Here is a 21,142-nt window from a genome sequence, read left to right as displayed (position 1 = left end):
AGTTCTATTAACACTGCATTGGATTCCAGATAAATTCTGTATTGATTACGAAATTCTACTATTGACGTACAGAATCCTACACAGCCTCGCTCCTGAGTTCCTGTAAGATCGGCGTTCTAAAAACATGATTATTTCCATGATTATTTTTACATACTTCTTTCAAATTCTTAAAATTCACTACATTTTGGTCCTGAATGCCTGCAACATAGATTTTTTTGCTGATGTATCGCTTTAAGGCCGATGACCCGTATGAATACGCTCTATCGAAATAGCTACGTCATTCCGCAGTGAAGTCACACGAAGCGGAAATTGTCGCTCTCTGACAGGATTAACGAGGAACTATCAATGCGGGAAATAAAGAGAACCGTGGTGTTTACTTAGCTAGCTAGTAGTTGTCCTGTTTTTAAATTCACGAAATATCAGTTCACACTGCTACGTTATGGAGTGTCATGGTAAGGAGGAACCTAAAGGACCTGTGCTGCACATCGTGGTGGTAGGCTTTCATCACAAGAGAGGCTGTCAGGTGAGTAAGGAGTGTAAACGTTACAACTCACACTTGCACGTTTTATTCAAGTGCACAAATGTTTCACCGCTTCCTTTATACACGTTTCTGAATTGTATATTTCCATTTAAAAGAACACGGCGCCAGTTTTTTAATTAAAGTAAAAATAAAAAGACGACACACCCATTTGTTCCACAGTGCCTACAGACTAGTTAGCAAATAGTGATGGGAAGTTAAGTTTAGTTCACCGAACCGATTCTTTCGAGCTGTGCGGTGCTGTTAAAATACGTAAAATACTGCAAATTAGTCTCAATTTGTATTTCTTTTTTACTTCTCTAATCCAGACACAGTATGTGAAAACAAGAATGAAAACGGTCATTGTTGTTGTGATTACAATTGATTAGTTTATGATTGGTTACATTGTTACATAGGTTACATTGCTAGTACTAGCTATTCTAATTTTATCAGAACCATCCCATGTATCTGTGGTTAGCATGCTAGCTGCAGTGGTAAAAGTAATAGTGTCTGTGTGACAGTACTATGTAATTTAGTTGTGGTATTACTATCAACAAAGCACATTATTGTGTTTGTATGGCTAAATTGTTGCCGCGTTTAAAGATAAGGACAAGAATAGCCTTAAAATGACACAGCTGAACTTGTAAACCCTAAGGCATCAGTCTAAGCCAATACTATGAGTATAACCAGCTTAATAGCAATAAAAGCCAATGTTGCAACATGCTTGTGTAGCGAATGCAAAATGCACAGCTTTGCTATCTCAATAATCCTCAATTTCTCACCATTTGGTGTATGAGTAAGAAAGCAAAAACCTACATGTTTTTTTTTTTTCAATTGTATAATTGTTTCTATTTTATTGTATAATATTTTCTTAAACACTTTTAAGCTTATACTTGCGAGTCTCATTGTAAGTTCATGAAACTATGATGTTACAAATTTTTCATTGGTGCCTATGTTAAAGCCTGTTTGTGTTTTAGGTCTTAATCTGTTTCAAGAGAGATGTAAGCAATTCTGTTTATGAGCTGTTCATTTTAGTAGTTAGTATCCTTCAATGAACCCCCCCCCCCCCCCCCCAGTTTGTGTTTGCCACATCAACCTTATAGCTTCAGTGCAAAACTGAAGACCCAATTTTTACACAACAGACATGCAATCATGTGAAAAACAAAGTATATATATCATACAGAAATAGATTACTTCAAGTTGTTACTGCTAAGGGTGGTTCTACAAGCTTTTGATTGCTTGAATTGGGTGTACTTAGTTTTCCAAACAAGGCCGGTCAATTTTTCATTTTTCAATGTCTATAAACCTCTGAACTGAAGCAATGTTGTAAAGAAAGAACTCCTCCTGAACAATGTGAGAGATTGATAAAGTCAATTACTTCAAGTTGTTGTTGCTAAAGCTCTTCAAGTTGTTGATTCATGGAGTGTATTTAGCTTTTCGCACACTGTTTCTGAAATTTTCCTAGTTTTCCTAGTTTTTGTTAAATAAATGATGACATGGTGTTGTTCATCTGATGATGGATTTTTAAGGACCAGATGTTTTTTTATCATGTCATGATGCGTAAAATATAGACTTCAAAGAGGGTGTAGTATATTGTCATATGACTGTGTCTAGGATGATCACCTACCTTTTGAGGTGAAAAGAAGATTTTAACTGCTTTTTCAAGGCATTGCAAATGTGCACCTGTGCACAGCATTTCTCCAAATGCATTATTTATTGGACTGGTGTGCATGCTGCATAGAGTATCAGCTGTTATTGGGCTTACACTGTAATTGACCATTAATCATTATCATTAATCATTAATAGATGTATTAGATTTAGGGTTACCTTCTTGTGCCTCTCTCTGTCTCTCTCAGTTTGTGTCTACGGACTAATCTCTCTGACTGGTTGACTATCAGAATAAAAATAAATAAATGTAAAGGCCTGTCTTCTTTCCCATCATTCAACACGATGCTAGCCATCACGACTGTTCGCTAATGCAACAGAACTAGCAGTTAACAGACTCCTGTCCAGTGACATTATGTAGCGACAGTTTGTGAACCTTAAAAACTGTTGTGTCTACATCCAAAGCAAAACCCATGTAAGTAAAGCAGAACCGCAAAATGGGCCGAATCCAAAGGCCCACAATTGTTATGTAACAGTTTTCAATCAAAATGATTCATTTCCTATTGCAAAGGTTTATTAGAAACATGTATGATTTTAGCAAGCACAATTTTGCTTAACATAGCTGATATAACAAGTGGTTTCTACAAATTCAGCACATGCCAGTTTGGTGGCAGCAAGTAATGAAGTTTTAGTTTGCAAAGCATAACGCATACTAAACACTGAATGTCTCCATGCCTGGCTTCCTGACATGGCAGCAGAAGCGGGCTAATCTGGTCTTGGTAAAACTGTGAAATGTCATGCTGTTCATGATGTATTTGTAATATCTTGCTTATATCTTAGGAATTTGAATGCAAGTGTAGGCTGCTATGCTAAGCGCAGGTTTTCATGATTTTGCTGTTAGGACCATATGTATATACACTGACACTTTGTTTGTTTGTTTGTTTGTTTTTTGTTTTAAGAGAGAGACTAAAGCAAGGATAGACAGTAACTGTGTTAAATGTCCTTCTTCTTCTTCTTTGTCTTCGTCTTCTTCATTATCTTCTTAGGTATTTTCTAAGATGGAAAAAAAAAACATTTTGTTGATAATGTTTTGAAGTGTGGCTACAGATGCACACTGTGCATAGTGTAGATAGTGTGTTTTGATGTGACTTTTGAAAACTTGATTTGAAGTTTGTTAATGTAAGAAAGTAGATCATGGATGGATCATGTATTTAGGAAACAATATAGTAGAGGCTTACAGTAGCTTAAATAATAAGTGGTGTAATAATATGAAAATAATTATTTAGAGGTTTTTTATTTGGCAAAGAAGCATTTATCAGTCAGTATTTATCTAACTCTCTTTTCAAATTGCATGATTTTGTGTCTGGGCGTCCTTTGATTATTAAGAGTTTTAATTAAGAGTAACTGAATTGTCTTAGAGTACTAACTGAAAAGTTACACTGGATAAGTCAGTTGTCTTTGTGGGTTTAAGTATTGTTGTGTAATTGACTAATTCATTAATTACTAATGTGTTGTTAATTTAGCTAATTATCAAATGTAGCAAATCAAATTAGATTAGCTTTCAATCACATGTCAGTCACATGTCTATCCTTAAAATTCTTGATTACGTGACAGTTGTTTGTTTTGTTTGTTGGTTTGCTTAGGTGGAGTTTTCATATCCACCATTGGTTCCATCTGAAGGCCATGATAGTAATAATCTCCCAGAAAAATGGAAATACCTGCCATTCCTTGCTCTGCCTGACGGAGCACACAATTATCAAGAAGGTAGGAAAAGCTACACATACTCATCTAGCACTCTTTAGTAACTTACTGTTTACTAAAGTTACGTGCCACTTACGTGCCAGCAGTTACATCATAAAATAAATTCACCTCTGTACACAATAGGGGGGATAGGAAATATTTGGGCTTATGTGGGTCTACTTTGTCCCATACTCAGTACATTGTGTGATGTGCTCATAAAATAGTCTACCAGGCAGTTGTAGAATGACGTAAATATATTATTTAATATATTTTTCTTGATTTTTACTGTTAGTAAATTACAGAAAACAAGAAGTTGTAAATCTGAACTCCATGTATTGAGCAACACATTTATTAAATGTAATTTGTAATTAAATTTGTAATTTGTATTTGTGTTTTTTATTTATTTTAGACACTGTTTACTTTCATTTACCTCCTTTATGTGAAGAAATGAAATGTGTATATGGAGTGTCCTGCTATAGACAGATAGAAGCAAAGGTTTGGATTTTGAAGATATTTATATATTCTTGTATTTGGAACACCCACACACACACACACACACACACACACACACACACACACACACATTCCCACACACACCCATATATACACACACATACATGTATTATAGACATTTTATTGGTGTCTTATTTGTTGTTTTTCTACAGTATCTCATGAATTTGTCTTGAATGTATTGGGTTCTGTTCTCTGCTGTAAAATATTAATCAGGAGTGTTTTGATAAATGATAGATGTTGTGTGGTGTTTCAGGCTCTAAAGGTACGACAGGCTGATGTTACAAGGGAGACTGTTCAGAAGAGTGTGTGTGTACTCAGCAGAGTGGTATGTTACATTGTGTTAATTGCTGTCTTATAGGCAGAAATAAAAATGTTATCCAATCACAGTAAATAACTTTCCTGTGTTTTGCTTGCCCACTACAATAATATGTTTGCCTGTGTCTCCTGCAGCCACTGTATGGTCTAATTCAGGCTAAACTCCAGCTTATCACACATGCCTACTTTGAGGAGAAAGACTTCTCTCAGATATCCATCCTCAAGGTAAGCTTTAATATGACAAAGAAACTACTCTGTGTAAATTTACCCAGTTATGCTGTTAGTTATTATTGTACCCTAATTTGTCTTTAGGAACTGTATGATCACATGAATGGTTCATTAAGAGGAACCACGCTGGAAGGCTCTCAGGTGTATCTAGGTAAATTATTTAATTATTTCTCATCTTCCATATGTTGCTTATTTTTCCATATTTAATATTTAATATCTGTTAAATATCATAGCTAAGCCCTTTTAGAGAGGCAGGCCCCTTTACAGTTGGGATGATGGACAGAAACGTGATGACAAAACTGGATAAAAAAAAGATGGGGGTGGAGGGTCTAAAATCTACACAAGGTCAAAAATATATGTACACACCTAATGCACACCTAATGTTTGGTTAAATGTACCTTACTAATTTGCACCTTTACCAAGTTAGTTCAGATATATTTATGTGGCTCTTTTCACAATGAATGTTGTCACAAAGCAGAGATCCAAGTCCATCCTCATCTGGCACAACAAAAATCAAAAGAATAATAATAAGAATAACTGGACAGAAAAAATAAGCTAATTAAGAGCTGTGGCTAATGTGACAGCAAGCCATGAGTTATAAGAATGTGAGTAAGTGGCTGATTTCTGATTGTCCAATGCTCTTGGCAGAATTTGTTTAATTAAATTTCCTAGCATGGGTCCAACCAGCACAATTCATTTTTAATAGGGTTGAGGATTAAATGATTAATATTAGACTGCTTTATCCATTTTACAGTTGTGACATTGTATCCCAGTTTTAAATGCCTAGCTGATGTTTGAGGATATGCTAAATAATTCTAAAGTAGATAGATAGATAGATACTTTATTGATCCCAAAGGAAATTTAACAGCCAGTAGCAATTGCACAATACAGCACAGTAATACAATACAATAATTGCAATAATAGCAATAAATGAAATGAATAAAAAAAAAAAGGAATGAAGCAGATGACAGATGACAATACGGAATAAATATGTGCATATATTGATATTTAAGTAAAGTAGTGTCCAGGAGTGCATATGTACAGGATGTACAGTACAGTGTAAAATAGTGCAGACTAAATTCATGAAGGTAGTAGTCCACCTTCTTTAATATTCCATCCATTTTGTTCCACTAGCAGAAAAACAACCCCAGGGTATGATGCTACCAACCACTAGGCAGATTTTTAACATTTTTTAATGTCAGGAATGTTTTTCCCTCTTCTGTACACTGCAGTTAAAAGCACAAATGATTTCCTTTGAATGTAATAAAAACACATTGAATCAAATGTTTTATTTTAATTTTAATGTGGCACTGAAATTATGAATAAGTTTGTTTCAAACAGCGCGTTTTCTTTCGGAAAGCTTTTTAGCGCAGGCATTGTAAACACTCAGGCTAAGTTCATACCAGGCTAAGGTGTCTTGAATCTAATTTTGCCTTTTTTTGCCTGTGTGGTCAAATCCAATCTTTTCAAATCAGTTTTGAATTACTATGACTGTGTTTACGTTTCAAGCCTCAATAATTAATTCCGGTTTCGATCTTGATGATTCACATTCAGAAATGTAAATGACCTGTACCTGTCTGTAATGTGGACATATCTGTCCCTAAATCGGCACATTTGTGCACAATGATAAGTATATGAAAGTAGCCATAAGCATAGCATTGTCTCATGAAAGCAATCAAGCACCTATTCAGGTTTACTTTTAGGATATTCTAAAGAAAGTAGATCAAGTCTCGTCAATCCAGTGGGTATTTTTTGCTAGCATTCTTCCACAACATGCACAGAAATTCAGTAGTAAGTAGTAAGTTTTCTTTTAAATCGTATCTGCTACATTTGCACAGTGACTACAGTCCCAAGTTTAAAATGGCAGTTTGCTATTACTTATTATTTTTACAGAAATATTTTGAATGATTATCATTGGCCTTTGAATACCTACATACAGAGCCTACGCAGAACACCTTTTTCTAGGTAATGTTTTACATGTAAAAGTTTACAGGTAAAAGTTTTACATTTGTAACATGTTTAGCATAATAAAACAGATAAAATTTTGTGTTTAATGCAGTGATTCTTTACCTATGGGTAATGACCCAGTTTGAGTATTGTGAAGGGAGTGAGAGTTTAAAACTGACAGCCTGTGGCGCTGTGTAAATTGAAATTTTCTATGTACAGTATTTATGAACAGCCTATAACACTAATGGCAAGATTTGAAAATAATGAAATAAACAATTTGTTGTTCCAATTAAAACACCACCTGGATAAGCATCAGAGATAAGTTTAAGTGATTGTAGAAAGTTACAAATGCAGAAATTTTAGTTGCTCCTGTGTTCTGCTCTTCAAAAATGTATTTCAATTAGCAGTAAATTACTTTTTAACAATTACGTTGTTACTAAAATTCTATTGAATGTTTGGCACCCCAAAGGTTGTTAAATCCACAGTGTTAAAGATGTTCTGATTGATTAGCAACTGTCTAAAATAAATGTGGTGTTTTGTTGTTGCCTCATACGTAAAAACATCATCAACCTAGCATTAGAGTCTATCTGAATGTGTTTAAATGCAGTAGAGATTAAATATTACTACTATATTAAATATTACTACTAACTACTAAAATTCATGTTTTTGAATAACTGCATTAGAATATGAAGTATTTTTAGGATTTTGGTCTAATTTAATTCCATATTTTTTAGTACAATGTTTGTTCTACATGTTTATCAATCTTAAATGAATGATTCAGAAGGTTTAAACCATTTTCACCCTATTTTTACCTAAACAAACTCTTTTCAGGTTACTTTTTCAGGTTTGCACTGGAGCTTTCAGTCTAGTGAACTTTTTAGCTTACCTTTTTAAATGTCAGACTTTTTTTATTGTAGCTCCACTGCAGAACTAAAGTTCTAACAACTATGCCTGAGATACGACTGTAATCTGTGTGTTTGTGGAATCCGTCCTTAAAGGCACAGTAACAGTAACTGCTTTAAACTCTGTCTTTATTACTGCAGGCTTATCGCCACGAGATTTAATACTGCACTATAAACACAAGGTAACTAAACTGTTTAAGTGTTATGTATTTTATCATTGTACTTTAGATATGTTGTTGGAATAGATAAAATGTATTCCGTTGCAAACGAATAACTTCTCTCAAACTATACTGGGGGTTACCTTATTTATGACTTTCTGAAAAAAGCCTTTATTATATATTTTTTTCTGGACAACTTCTAGACTTCTAGACTCTGGACTTCTTCACTCAAAAACAGATGCAATCATCATTTAAATAGCATGCCATGCTAGAAATATGTCAAATATGAAAAATATGAAAACTAAATCATGTAATACAGTGAGCATGCCATCCTGTTAGAGTGGTCAGAGCTCTTTTATTCGGCACGAGAATCTTTAACTTTTTGTATTAGTATGCATTCTACTTAGATGCTTTCAAAAAACATTTAAATACAGGTTGTAATGTAACAATAAGTAAAAAGTCAAGGAATACTTTTGCAAGGCACAGTATACTGGTCAACCACCTTGGTCATAACCATGGTCTTGAGGGAAGTTATTTTCATCAAGGCATGGGCAACACTAACACATTTTGCCAGTTAGCAAAAACTTTCAAACATTTTAATACTTTTGGACTGTGTAATCTAGTACCAGTAATAGCACTTGTTGCACACAGAGACACAGCTAAGGTGTAAGTTAGTATTAATTATATTTACAGCATATGTCCTTATGTAGTATGCTGTAAATGTTGTGAATGTATGCATACTTTTTTTTTTTTTTTAAATGCCTCCATTCTTTGTTACAGGTTCTGATTCTCTTCAAGTTGGTCCTGTTGGAAAAAAAGGTGTGGGATACGTTACTGCTGATCACACACTTAAACATAATAAATTGGTTTAGTGTAATAAATCATTATAAGAAAGTATTTAAGCCACTTTCTCCACACAGGTTCTGTTTTTCGTGTCTCCTGTCCATAGACTTGTGGGAACTCTAATGACTGTCCTCTCTTTATTCCCTGGTGAGAAAGTCACTGCACACATTTCTGCATTAATAAAAATAGTATTCTGACTTTTGGTTGGCAAGAAAAAAATGGCAAGTATAGTAAGTAGGGTTTCATACTGGTTTCATAGTGTAACATGGTCTGAAAATGGAAAAAGGTTTTTAGAAAATATATAAAATTATTTTTTTGTGACATAAATGGTTATTTAGGGGTTACATATTCCCTAGGGTTGGATAGGGAGTGTTGGCACACAGCCACAACAAACCTAAGAAACCTGAGTAAGCAGGAATCTTCTTGGGCTAGGCCTATCTTCCCCGATCGATCAGTTTGGCCGGTCGGCGAGGTCTAGGAAGATTCTTGGTGGTTTTAAATGATTTCCATTTCCGAATGATGGAAACTTCAACATCACCAGCATATTTTATATATAAAATTTCCAGATGTCATATGACAGGTTTAAATGCTTTGTCAACATTGTAACTTGTTGGACTTTTTGTAATTTATTGGTACAGTTGTATCAATAAAGTCAATATATGATTAATGCGTATAAATGTGTGTGTGTGTGTGTGTGTGTGTGTGTGTAGGTATGATTGACCATGGCCTGGCTGACTCCTCTCATTACCACTGTAAGAGCAGTGTATCAGAAACCTCAGAAAGTCCTGACCCAGCCAGCACCGACCATAAAATGAACTTTAAAATGAATATTGCTGATGCCACAGAAGATAAGTCTAGTGCTTTTGAACACTTGGACCCCCATGTATGTCGTGCCTCCGGCAGCCCTATGAGTCTCCCCCAGCCCGATCTCCCCTCCCACACATCGCCAGAATCCTCTGAGAGTGACTGGGAGACGCTGGACCCAAGTGTCTTAGAGACTGGGGAGCAGTTAGAGGGAACAGTGAAGTGCCTGGGGACAGAATCCAGTGAGCCAATCACAGTTCAGCCCAAATCTGCCACAGAACATGGTCAGCTGAGCCAGGGGCTGGTGTCTGGACTGGAGGAGGACCAGTATGGGCTACCACTTGCAATTTTCACTAAGGTACATACATACACTAGAGGTTGCATAGACTTGTCAACCAATACATCTGCTGTGGACAGCTGTTGAGTATTTGAAGTCAGTTGATTTTAAAAATGAAATATGGCCGCAAAGAGGCAGGACAAAGCTCTTAAAAGCTGTCCCTCTTCTAAATATGAAGACAAATGGGCTTTGTTCATGTGTAAACACTACACATTTGTAAACACACTTGGATAAGTAGTGTCCTATCCACTGAGTGCTTGAGATTTAAAAAAAAAAAAAAAAAAAAAGGTGGCCTAGTGTTGTGAATTGTTGTAATAACTTTGCTTGTTTTGGGGGAGGGGGGCATTACAGCCCCCAGCAGCTAGTGCATTTCTGACAATTCCATGATTGTTTAACTACATGCGACACGAACTCATCCTGTCCTTGCTCAGTAGATCCTGATCCCGAGCTGGTTGTTCAATTATAATTTGTATTAGAGAGAGAGAGAGATATGCATGGCAAAGAAATGAGATGCATGCAGAGGAAGAAGACCTTCTCTCTCCCAGTGCAGGGGCTAGATCAGGCCTGTTCTTTTTCTGATCTTCTGAAGATACTGCCACAATCATTAATAAACAAATCATTTATCATAGGATTAGTAGTTAGCATTTAGCTAAATACGTTCCTTTTTGAAGAAAAACATAATTCAACTGTCCTTGGACAATTCTGTGTAGTGTAACGCCTAAAAGGTTGCTGAGTTTGTCCTTTACATTGGTCAAGAACTGGCTAGTTTGACAGAAAAGGGCTGTTTGAGTGATATGGGAATTCAGCTGATTCTTGTTTCTACATGACTTGCACCAGTAGGTGTCTGTCAAACCAAATCAGAACAAACTTGTGCATAACATATTGGTAGACGTTTTGTCTAAGCCATGAGTATTTTTCATTTTAAAAGAGTAAAAAATTTTGTAAGAGTACTTGTGGATAGCTTCAGCAACTATATGTTGCTGCAAAAAAACTAGTTATGCAAAGCCACTTGCAAAAGTGTGTTTCACATTTCCCATTTGTTACTGTTGTACCACTCAAAATTGACAATTGATCGTTCTGGATAGCATTCATTAGATGTGGGGCAGAGCATCATTTTTTTTTTGACTGACTAGTGTCTTACATTTTTTTGAATGACTAGTGTACTATTAAAATTGGACAGGAAAGCAACTCCTAATACTCAAACAGTGGACTATAGATACAGCAAACTATGCATTACTATCTTTAATGGCAATCACTGTTACCTTTGTTTCTTTCCCTCAAATGTCTAACTCAAGGTAGTTCATTAAAGTGAATGAATCTATACTTTGAGGTTTGTTGAACTTTTAAAGGAGAATGAACAAGGAAGTATGCCTTTATGCTTTCCCCAAGTTCTACACTTGCGTATGTTGTTTAAACAGGTCCTAGAGTTAGAGGACTTTGGTACTTACCTGTAGTTTTAAATCTGGTGACGTTAATTACGGAGATTGTTTAACTTTTTTACTTTGACCTGCCTTAACCTTGATTGGTCTTCATAATTGAAAAAGCCTAAATTGTTTTAGCTACTGGAGTACAGCCACCTGCAACATTAAAATAAATTGTCTAATAGATTGACATTTGCATCTTACTGATTTGAACACTCCCCATGATTTTGTTGTGATCAGGGTTACTTGTGCCTGCCCTACATGGCCCTGCAACAGCATCATCTGCTGTCTGATGTGAGAGTGCGAGGTTTTGTCGCTGGGGCAACCAACATCCTCTTCCGTCAACAGAGACACCTCAGTGATGCTATTATAGACGTGAGTAAAAAAAAAAAAAAAAAAAAAAAAAAAAAAAAAAAAAAAAATATATATATATATATATATATATATATATATATATATATATATATATATATATATATATATATATACATATTATTCTCATCAGCACATATTGTCTCCTAATTACTCCATCAACATCAAGTTCATGTTTTTATACATTAAATTTGTTTTTCTTTTTTTATGCAGCTATGTATATATGTGTATATATATATATATATATATATATATATATATATATATATATATATATGTGTGTTGCTGCCATATTTAATCCTAAATTTTATTGATTGGACTGTTATTTAGGGGTTTTTTTATATAAAATCCTGTATGTTTTTATTGTGGGTCTACACACATGTTCTTATAGTTTATTTTCTTTTAGCCTATGTTGATTTGTTTCTTGTGTGTAGGTGGAAGAGGCCCGCATCCATGTGGATGATCCAGAGCTACGCAGGATATTGAGTTTGTCCACAGCAGACCTGCGCTTCTCTGACTTCCTGCTCAAACATGTCACAGAGAATAGAGAGGATGTGTTTCTGGATGGAACAGGCTGGGAGGGAGGAGATGAGTGGATTAGAGCACAGTTTACACTGTATCTGCACTCACTATTAGCATCTACACTACAGCAAGGTACATGCTAATACCTTAATGAAAGCTTTCAGTTCACACTCACACACATAAACCTAGTCCGAAATAGCATCCTGAACCCTCAAAGTGCACACAGTAAACTAAGTGCAGAACTATAAGGTGGAAAACCTTGAGGTCCTCAGATCCATGCACAAATGTGGGCTGCAGAAACACCACAGCAGAAACACTACAGGTTACTGTTCTAGGAATAGAACAGTAACCTGTACGGCTTGGGACATGATGTTATTTCTTAATGGTGATGTGTCATTTTGGTCGTGTTGGTCAGCTATTTAGTGACATAAGAAGCGTCACAGTGGGATTGCTAATAAACTGTCCTCTTCTGGCCATAACCACTTATAAATAATTGCTTATAAATAATAGTTTGTAATGCTCAGGTCCGCTGATATAGTCGTAGTAGTGAGGGTAAGAATAATAACAGTAATGAGACTGATTAATGGTATATATACCACCTTTAGCTTACCTTTAGCTTTTGATTACGGCATGTATTCGCTGTGACATTGTCTCCACAAGTGTCTGCACCGTCACAACATTTATTTATTAAGATCTAGAATTGATGATGGGAGATTTGGACCACTCCACAAAGTCTTCTCCAGCACGTCCCAAAGATTCTCAATGGGGTTCAGGTGGTGGACAAATGGACTGGTGGTGGCCAGTCCATTTGTGAAAATTATGTCTAATGCTCCCTGAACTACTCTTTCATAATTTGAGCCCTATAAATCCTGGCATTGTCATCTTGGAATATGCCTGTATCATCAGGAAAGGGAAAACATCTGTTGATCGAATAACCTGTTCGGTCCGTATATTCAGGTAGTCAGCTGACCTCATTTTTTGGGCACATAACGTTGCTAAACCTACCCTGACCAACTGCAGCAACCCAAGATTAAAGCACTGCTCTCATAGGCTTGTACGGTAGGCACTAGGAATGATGGGTGCATCACTTCAGCCGACCTCTCCTCTTACCTTGATACGCCCATCACTCTGGAACAGGGTAAATCTTGAGTCATCAGACCACGTGACCTTCTTCCATTGCTCCAGAACCCAATCTTTGTGCACCCTAGCTAGTTGAAGCCGTTTTTGCCAGTTAGCCTCACTCACAAGTGGTTTTCTTAAGGCTACATAGCTGTTTAGTCCCAATCCCTTTATAATTCAAGGATAATTAATTTAATAATTCATCACAATCATTTTTTTTCTGACCACATTCCTTTCTCAGAGAGACTTTTGAATAATGCATTGGACAGTTCTTAACCCAATTTCAGTAGTTTCATCAATCTTCTTAGATGTTTTCTCTGCTTGATGCATGTCAATAATTTGACACTTCTGTAACACATTAACATAATTTCCATGACCACAGAATTTGTCTTTCCACATGGTTGCTTAACAAACAGAAAGCTACTCACTGCAGAGTTAAGTAACTTGCTGCCAGCTGAAACATAGTCACCCATGCAATAATTATCCAATGGGAGGCTCTTACCTATTTGCTTAGTTAAATCCAGGTGGTGACCTTTTTTTTGGCTTGGCAGTGTGTGTACAGTCTGGCCAAAAGTGTTGGCACCCCTGACGTTTTTTCCAGAAAAGTAAGTATTTCTCTCAGATAATGATTGCAATTGCACATGCTTTGTCATACATACAGTTTATATCCTTTATGTGTATTGGAACAACACTAAAAAGCAGAAAAGAAAAAAAGGCATATTTAACAAAGTGTGTGCAATACAAATCACACCTGAAACCAGATAAAAAAGGAGCAATCGGTGCATTGCAATTTTGGAAAACAGAAAGAGAAGAAGAGAACTGTCTGAAGGCTTGAGAGCCAAAACTTGATAAATATCATCAATCTCAAGGTTCCATCTTCAGAGATTTTGATGTTCCTTTGTCCACGGTGCGCAACATAATCAGGAAGTTTACAACCCATGACCCTGTAGCCTCTGGATCTCCCTGGATGAAGGCGGAAGAGAAAAAATTATGAAAGGTTGCAACGTAGTCCAGATGTTGGATAAGCAGGCCAAGTTCCAAAGAAATTTAAGCTGTCCTGTGGGCTCAGGGTGCATCAGTGTCCATGCAAACTATCCATATAGCTATACAGTAGCATGGTTATGTGTGCTCCTTCTTCTTTACAGCACTTGAACAAACAAAAAGGTGGTTCTGTTCTGTTTGAATCTTCCACATTTAAACACAAGAACTCCTTGTTTTAGTTTTTACATTTTAATTTTAAAGTAATTGTAAAATATTATACTATATTATATACAATTGAGTAAGCTTGTAGGAAAACAAACATTTATTTTCAGTGTTCTGTTCATTCTTCAGTTAACTTGATTTGCTCTGTGTTGTTCAGATAATGAGAAGCTGCTTGCAGATTATGGCTCTGCCTTCATCTCTGCCTGGAAGATCACACACAATTACAGAGTGTGGTTCAGCAACAAGCACCCATCCATGGCCGAAATTACTCCAGGGTAGGTAGACAGGGTCATTATAAATGAAGTGAGAGAATAATTATCTGACAAAGAATAAGAATTGTTTGTCACCTTTTATACTAATGTGCATGTTGTGTTCTTTTTTGTACTTTTATTTAAAAGCATCATTTTTATCATCATAAAACATCTTTTTTTTTTGAATGAATCTATGTTTTTTTTCTACAAGTTTTAGTTATGCCACTTTGTTAGGTTTATTTTATTTTGATTTGCTGATTTAATACTGAGTTTTTATTTATCAATTTGCTGATTTGATACTTAGAGTTTCTATTTGAGTGGGCCAAGGACACTCAATGTGATGACATTAAGCATCCTGTCCCCCTCAAAAACTCTCATTTTTCCTCCCTTTATAGGGTCACTGTGGCAGCTGCCTGCACTGATGTAGCACATGACTTTGTTGGTTTAGTTTTCCCACACAAAAAAAACCATTTAGCAGTGTTCCCAGCTGTTCACCCTTCATAGCCATGCCATATTGTGTGCCCAGTCTTTATGTATTTAAAGCCCTGTGTTTGTGTTGGGGCTTATTCATATATATATATATATATATATATATATGTGTGTTACTCATATATAAATGTTGCACATTATCTCAGAATCACAATATTTATTTGCGAAGTGCCAGATGTACATGGAATTTCTCTTGGTGCGGGTGTCAAACGTAACATTTAATTCAGTAAAATATAGAAATATATGTACTGAGGTGCATGTACAAAATGCACATTTAAGAGAAGTGAGCAGCAAAAATTTTAACATTCTAATTATTTAACAGGTTTAAGTTCACAAGTTTCTTTATGTTTGTTATGTTTTTTTCCGTAATTGTGAGTACCCATGTTTGATTTTGATTTCTTTTATGCACAGTAAAGCTGCTGCACTTATGTTCAGCCTCCAAAACATTTGTGATGGTGACTAATTTAATGTCTTTTTATTGATGTAAATAAGCTTTCTCTGGGCTAATTTTACTATATTCTGACATACTATATACTAACATACTAAGAGATTCCAGTAATAAACAGAGATAGGCTTTATGTTTAAATGCACCCTAGATTAGCGGCGTGTAATTCTTTGTTTATTTTTATTGAACGAATCACCATCACAGGATTGCTACTCAGTTCTGTCCACATCCAAAGTAAAGAATATGTTACTTAAATGTTTTTTACCTCCACATACCCATGTTTATTCTGGAGGCCTGCTATAGAATGTAAATTTACTAAAAAGCAAAATATGTCTCCTACCTTTAGAGCAAATTGCAGAATATAGTTAATGATTATAATTACATCTTGTATAATCGTTTGTGGGGTCCCCTATGCTTTAGAATAATAAAGTATTACTGTTAATAATATTAATTTATGTGGTTATATATAAATGTGTGTGTTACTAGTGTTGTTAATTATATTACTATAATTTCCAACTTGAGTAAAATACCTTGAAAAATATCTATGTTCAAAAACATTTTTGATTTCACCAAAAGGGGGCATCTCAAGTAACTGTCTGTCTCATGCCAAAGGACTGAATGCACGAAATGTAGTTACTTGAGACAACAACAATAGGTCAAACACAAGCCTCAGGGTATTAAAAGTACCTGAATTAAAGTTAAGATTTGGTTAATTTTTTTTAGTATGAGAAATGTCCGCTGGCCCACAATAGACATCTGCATGTTTTGGGTCATAAAATTATAACTATAAACATATAGTTCATTTTTGTAATGTTGATACTGTGGAAAATTAGTACTGGTATTGTTTCAGATTTTCAGAATCAATAAGTATCCATACATGTTTTTTTACTGATGACTAAATTTACTGTTGCCTTATGTGAATAATGGGCTGAAAACAAATGTTAAAAATATAAACAATTTGCTCTTTTTTTCCTATCAGTCATCCATTCCAAGGCCAGTACAGTGTGGCTGATGTGAAGCTGCGCTTCTCACAGTAAGATCTGCAATAGAACCTTTTGAACTCCATGAAAACCCTCAACCTTTCCATTGCATTCCCTACTTATGTAACTAAAGTATATCTTAACTACTTTACAGTGTTTACCATGTAATTACTAAGAAATAATCCTTACCATGCGCTTTCAATTTATGAGGCTACAGGTTTACTTGAATATAATAAAGTCTGAAACTATTGTATATCTATAATAGCAGGAATAGTCTTATCTTACTTACAGCAGGAATAGTCTTATCATACAGTTGTCTACAGTTGTTTCATGACAAAAACATGTGTCATGACAAAAACCTACCAATCTCCAAAATAGCAACTGGAGGAGGAAAAAGCTTCTCAACTTTCAGTGGAAGTCAACGTAAGATCATGGTATTTTTGGACCATTTCTATTGGTTCATTCATCATAAAATCTTGACACAATGTAAAAGATAAAACACACAGCATATGTCAAAAAGTGAAAACAATAGACAACAGTGATATTGTAATTTACTTTGTATAAAATGTTTTAATGATTGAGTTATAAATAAATGCAACGGGTAAAGTGTCACTTGAGGTTTCACATTAATGTGTAACCAGTATACATTTTTAATATTACATATTTAATATTGCAAGTATTAATGAACTTTTATTGGAGTATGTGAATATTGTGTGTGTTGAAGTGACAGTCATCTGAAGGGTGCATTTCTCTAGTTCAGTGCAGAACAGTGAGCGTGGGAAGAAGCTTGGGAACGCTGTGATTACCACCAGCCGCAGTGTGGTGCAGACTGGAAAAGCTGTAGGTAAGTGTAAACAAGGAAGTAAAATCCCCAAATCACTTTAATTCTTCTACACACACTGAGGAAACATGCAAATATTTTTTATTTATTATTTTATTTTGATTTTACAGGTAGGGGGGTATCTCTATTAATTGCCAGTCAATTGCAGAATTAAAAAAACAAAACAAAAATGGAATGTTCCAAATGCATGTTTACTAATTTAAATGTCATGTTAACATAGATTTTGAGTATATATTTAAGTAATCATCAAAATTAAATAAATAATATACTGTAATTATCTCTTTTATATTCATTTGTCACATTATGTGTCTCCAAATTTGACTACTTGAAATATAAGGCATTCTGAACTGTAGTTGTATCTTTTTTCAGGATATATGTTTTAGCATTACATCTTTCTTGGGTTTGTAAAGCTTTTTTACACACCTTGGAATAATATACAGCACCATTTCTTATTCTGAAATCTGGGAAATTTTACTATTTGTACTAGCATATTATTAAATTGCTATTTGTGTGATTCTAGGTAGGCGTGTCAAATTGAGTAGACAGTGAGTGGCCACCAATGTTTAAAAACTCATGCAGCACTGCTGTGTCTGATCCACTCAAACCAGCATAACACACACTAACATCAATCTAATCCAGGGGTGGCCAAAGTATTCTGATATGACTGTATATGTATGTTCCCTCTGCAGGTCAGTCAGTGGGCGGAGCTTTAACCAATGCTAAATCTGCCATGTCCTCCTGGTTCTCTACACTCGCCCAGCCCACAGTGACCAGCCTACCTTCAGACTCTACAGCAAACAAACAGTGACCTCTTTTATGTCTCATTTAAATTCTAAACACTGTTCTCCATCATTCATCAGTACACTGATTTCCTATATTCTTACAATGACAGCATTTTTTTTCTTTACCTTTTAGATCAGAAAAGCAATATGATCCTACTATTTAGCTTTAAAATATTTAGTGTGGTAACCCTTCAAAATGTGTCCAGTCCACGGTTTCCTTCAGCATCTTTTAAAATCTCCAATCAAGATATTTTTTCTTAAGCTTGCAGCCTTTAGCATTCCAGAATGGTGTTCAACAAGCCTGAAAAAGAGAAAACGGTACTCTTGTCATCTGCAGTCATATTCCAGCTAAAGTCGCACAAAACCTTACTTCAATATACATAATATGCATAAGACTAAGACATAATATGCATAAGACTAAGACTAAGACTAAAACCCACAGTGACAGTGTAGCAGCAGCTATCCATAAACAAAACAACAAATCATTACCAGAAACGTTAGCAACATGCATTAATAAATATATACATAAATACATATATACATAAATACAAGGCTACATGATTTAAATAGAATTTCATGCTGTAATATAGCTACATTATGTGACAGCAAAGTGTCTTGTAGTATATTAACACATTGGTTAATCAGTAATGTAACACTGTTAAATGTTGTATTATTCTTACCAAATTAATCTACTTTTGCTGGATTGTATGAGTTTATGAGTTTAACACACACAAACATCTCGACTGGGGAACATCTCATCTAGGACTTTAAAGGTCACAGCACCACGTAGCAAACACTGATTGGTTTGAGGCTCATTTGCATATTAACCATTTTGCAATATTAGTATTGCAAAAGCCATGATAAACAGCATACTGCACAGTGCCTATACAAATATCTGCATTTTAAGCCTCAGTATCCATTTTTCTACAATTTTATCAGTGGCTCAGTTTGTAATTACGAAATTAGTACACGGTTAACACAAATGGTGGAGGTTAAGTTGAGGTCTGGAAGACGTTTGCATTCTCAAGCAGTTTCATGAAGATGGAAAGATATTCAACACCTAATACCTATTGTCTCATTTCTTTTAATTGCAAAGAGAATAGAAATGCTCATGCCACATTATCCAGAAAGCTCCTAGTTGATCCCTCTTCTTAAACAATGTGGTTGTAAAGTGGATTTTTTTGTGGCTGGCATGTCTTATGCCTGACAAAAACCTAACACTGCTTTTTTAAATAGAAAAAACTCATACCAACTGTGACACATGATTGTGGTAGCTTAATGGTTTGTGGGAGCTTTACCGCATCAGGACCTGGGTCTCTTGTTACCATTGAGGGGACAATGGATTCTGCTTTGTAACAGAGAATTCTTTAGGTTTTCTGTGTGTGAGCTGAAACAGTAGCACAGTATGATCAAGCAGAACAGCAAAACAGTTATCCAAAGAATTAGAATTAGAAATTATTCTAATTATTCTACTTCTAATTAGAAATAGAATTACCTAGTCAAAGTCCAGCCTTATATGTTGTGCTAGGATGAATGATTCTGAGCTGAAGCAGATGTATTGGGAGAAGTGAGACAAAATCCTTGCATAGTATCTCCGTAGTGCGACCTTAACAACTACAGAAAGTGTTTGGTCATAGTTATTGTTGCTGTATAACCAGCTATTAAATAGACTGGGACCATCACTTTTTCACACAGGGGCATTAGGTGTTGAATAAATAAATACATCACATTGTCTGTCACATTGTCTTTTTGTTCCCTCATGATCCCTTTGTGTGTTATTAGATGTCAGTAATTGTTTGAAATGTGATGAGATCTCTTTTCTTGGTGCAATATCTGTCTATACCGTCTATAGCAGTTAGCCCCATTCACATTGAGTATCAGTATTCGGTCTGAACTGCTTTTTAAAGACACACTACCGGCCAGCCTCTCAGAAGAGAGGCTTGCTTGTTTGGAATTGTCCAACTGTCAGCACAATCAGATTTTTACTGTTCTAAACTATAATAAAACACACTTAAATATACTAGAAGTAGCCAAATGTCCACTAGGTAAACTCCGAGTATTGGGGGGCTGGGCAAAGCCCGCAAGTAATCATAGTGTGACATCCCTGCTGGTATTAGTTTAAAGGGCCCATACCCTATATTATCACTACACAAATCCAAATGTACATTTTTCTAGTAAATTACTTTAAAAAGGCTTCTCTTATAGGCTAAGTAAAACAGTTATGACTTTAGCAACATTTATAAATTACATTTTAAAATGTAAATAAATGTAAATGTTCCCTTCTTTTTCTGCATCATATTGGTTCTTAACACCACAAACCCTGGTTTTAGTTTTGTTTATTTTTATCCATTTGTTTTGTTGTGAAATAATGGCCATATCGGACAGGATGGCAAGGTTTATTTTGTAATTATTGTATTTTTTCCCCTTGTAATTTAGCAGAGTAATTTCTTAGTGTAGAAAGATCCCATAGCATTATGGGATAAACGTTTTAGTTAAACTAGTGTAGTTAACTTTATCTCGACATTTAGAGATTTATAAAAACTAAATTATATATTATATAATTATGCAGATGCTGTTTATTTTTCATAATGTTCAATTTTTACACATCATAGTTCCATCTATTAAATTAAAAGTTTGAAGACCGTAATGTGATTTAGATTTTTACCTGCTGCACATGGAATGACTACACATGTACATGTACAAGCTGTGCTGTATAAACATATATGAATTTCCAGCTGTAAGCAATTTTGTCTGTTTAGTCTGTCAAGTCATTTGTTTTAGCTTGTTATTCAGAATTGCATATCAATA

The 21,142-nt window shown here is 35.2% G+C and overlaps 1 protein-coding gene across 2 annotated transcripts; it reads left to right on the top strand.

The window, feature by feature from the left end:
• The first annotated feature begins 297 nt into the window (after positions 1–297).
• Positions 298–21,068, top strand: avl9 (AVL9 homolog (S. cerevisiase)). Of its 2 annotated transcripts, XM_072667307.1 has the most exons (16): positions 298–523; positions 3,766–3,886; positions 4,272–4,357; positions 4,629–4,700; positions 4,826–4,915; positions 5,003–5,069; positions 7,909–7,949; positions 8,706–8,744; positions 8,846–8,915; positions 9,479–9,930; positions 11,571–11,705; positions 12,137–12,356; positions 14,704–14,821; positions 16,711–16,764; positions 17,467–17,555; positions 18,242–21,068. In XM_072667307.1, the coding sequence occupies exons 1-16, from the start codon at positions 440–442 to the stop codon at positions 18,358–18,360; spliced, it is 1,857 nt and encodes a 618-aa protein (XP_072523408.1). In that variant the 5' UTR covers positions 298–439; the 3' UTR covers positions 18,361–21,068. The 2 variants fall into 2 exon arrangements, with proteins under 2 accessions (XP_072523408.1, XP_072523409.1); XM_072667308.1 differs by lacking the exons at positions 16,711–16,764; positions 17,467–17,555; positions 18,242–21,068 and adding an exon at positions 15,193–16,688.
• The last annotated feature ends 74 nt before the right edge of the window (positions 21,069–21,142 follow it).

This window comes from Salminus brasiliensis, chromosome 22, assembly GCF_030463535.1.
Source record: "Salminus brasiliensis chromosome 22, fSalBra1.hap2, whole genome shotgun sequence".
Classification (NCBI taxonomy): domain Eukaryota; kingdom Metazoa; phylum Chordata; class Actinopteri; order Characiformes; family Bryconidae; genus Salminus; species Salminus brasiliensis.
Note: the sequence above shows the minus strand (reverse complement) of the source record. Positions and strands in the feature narration are given on the sequence as shown.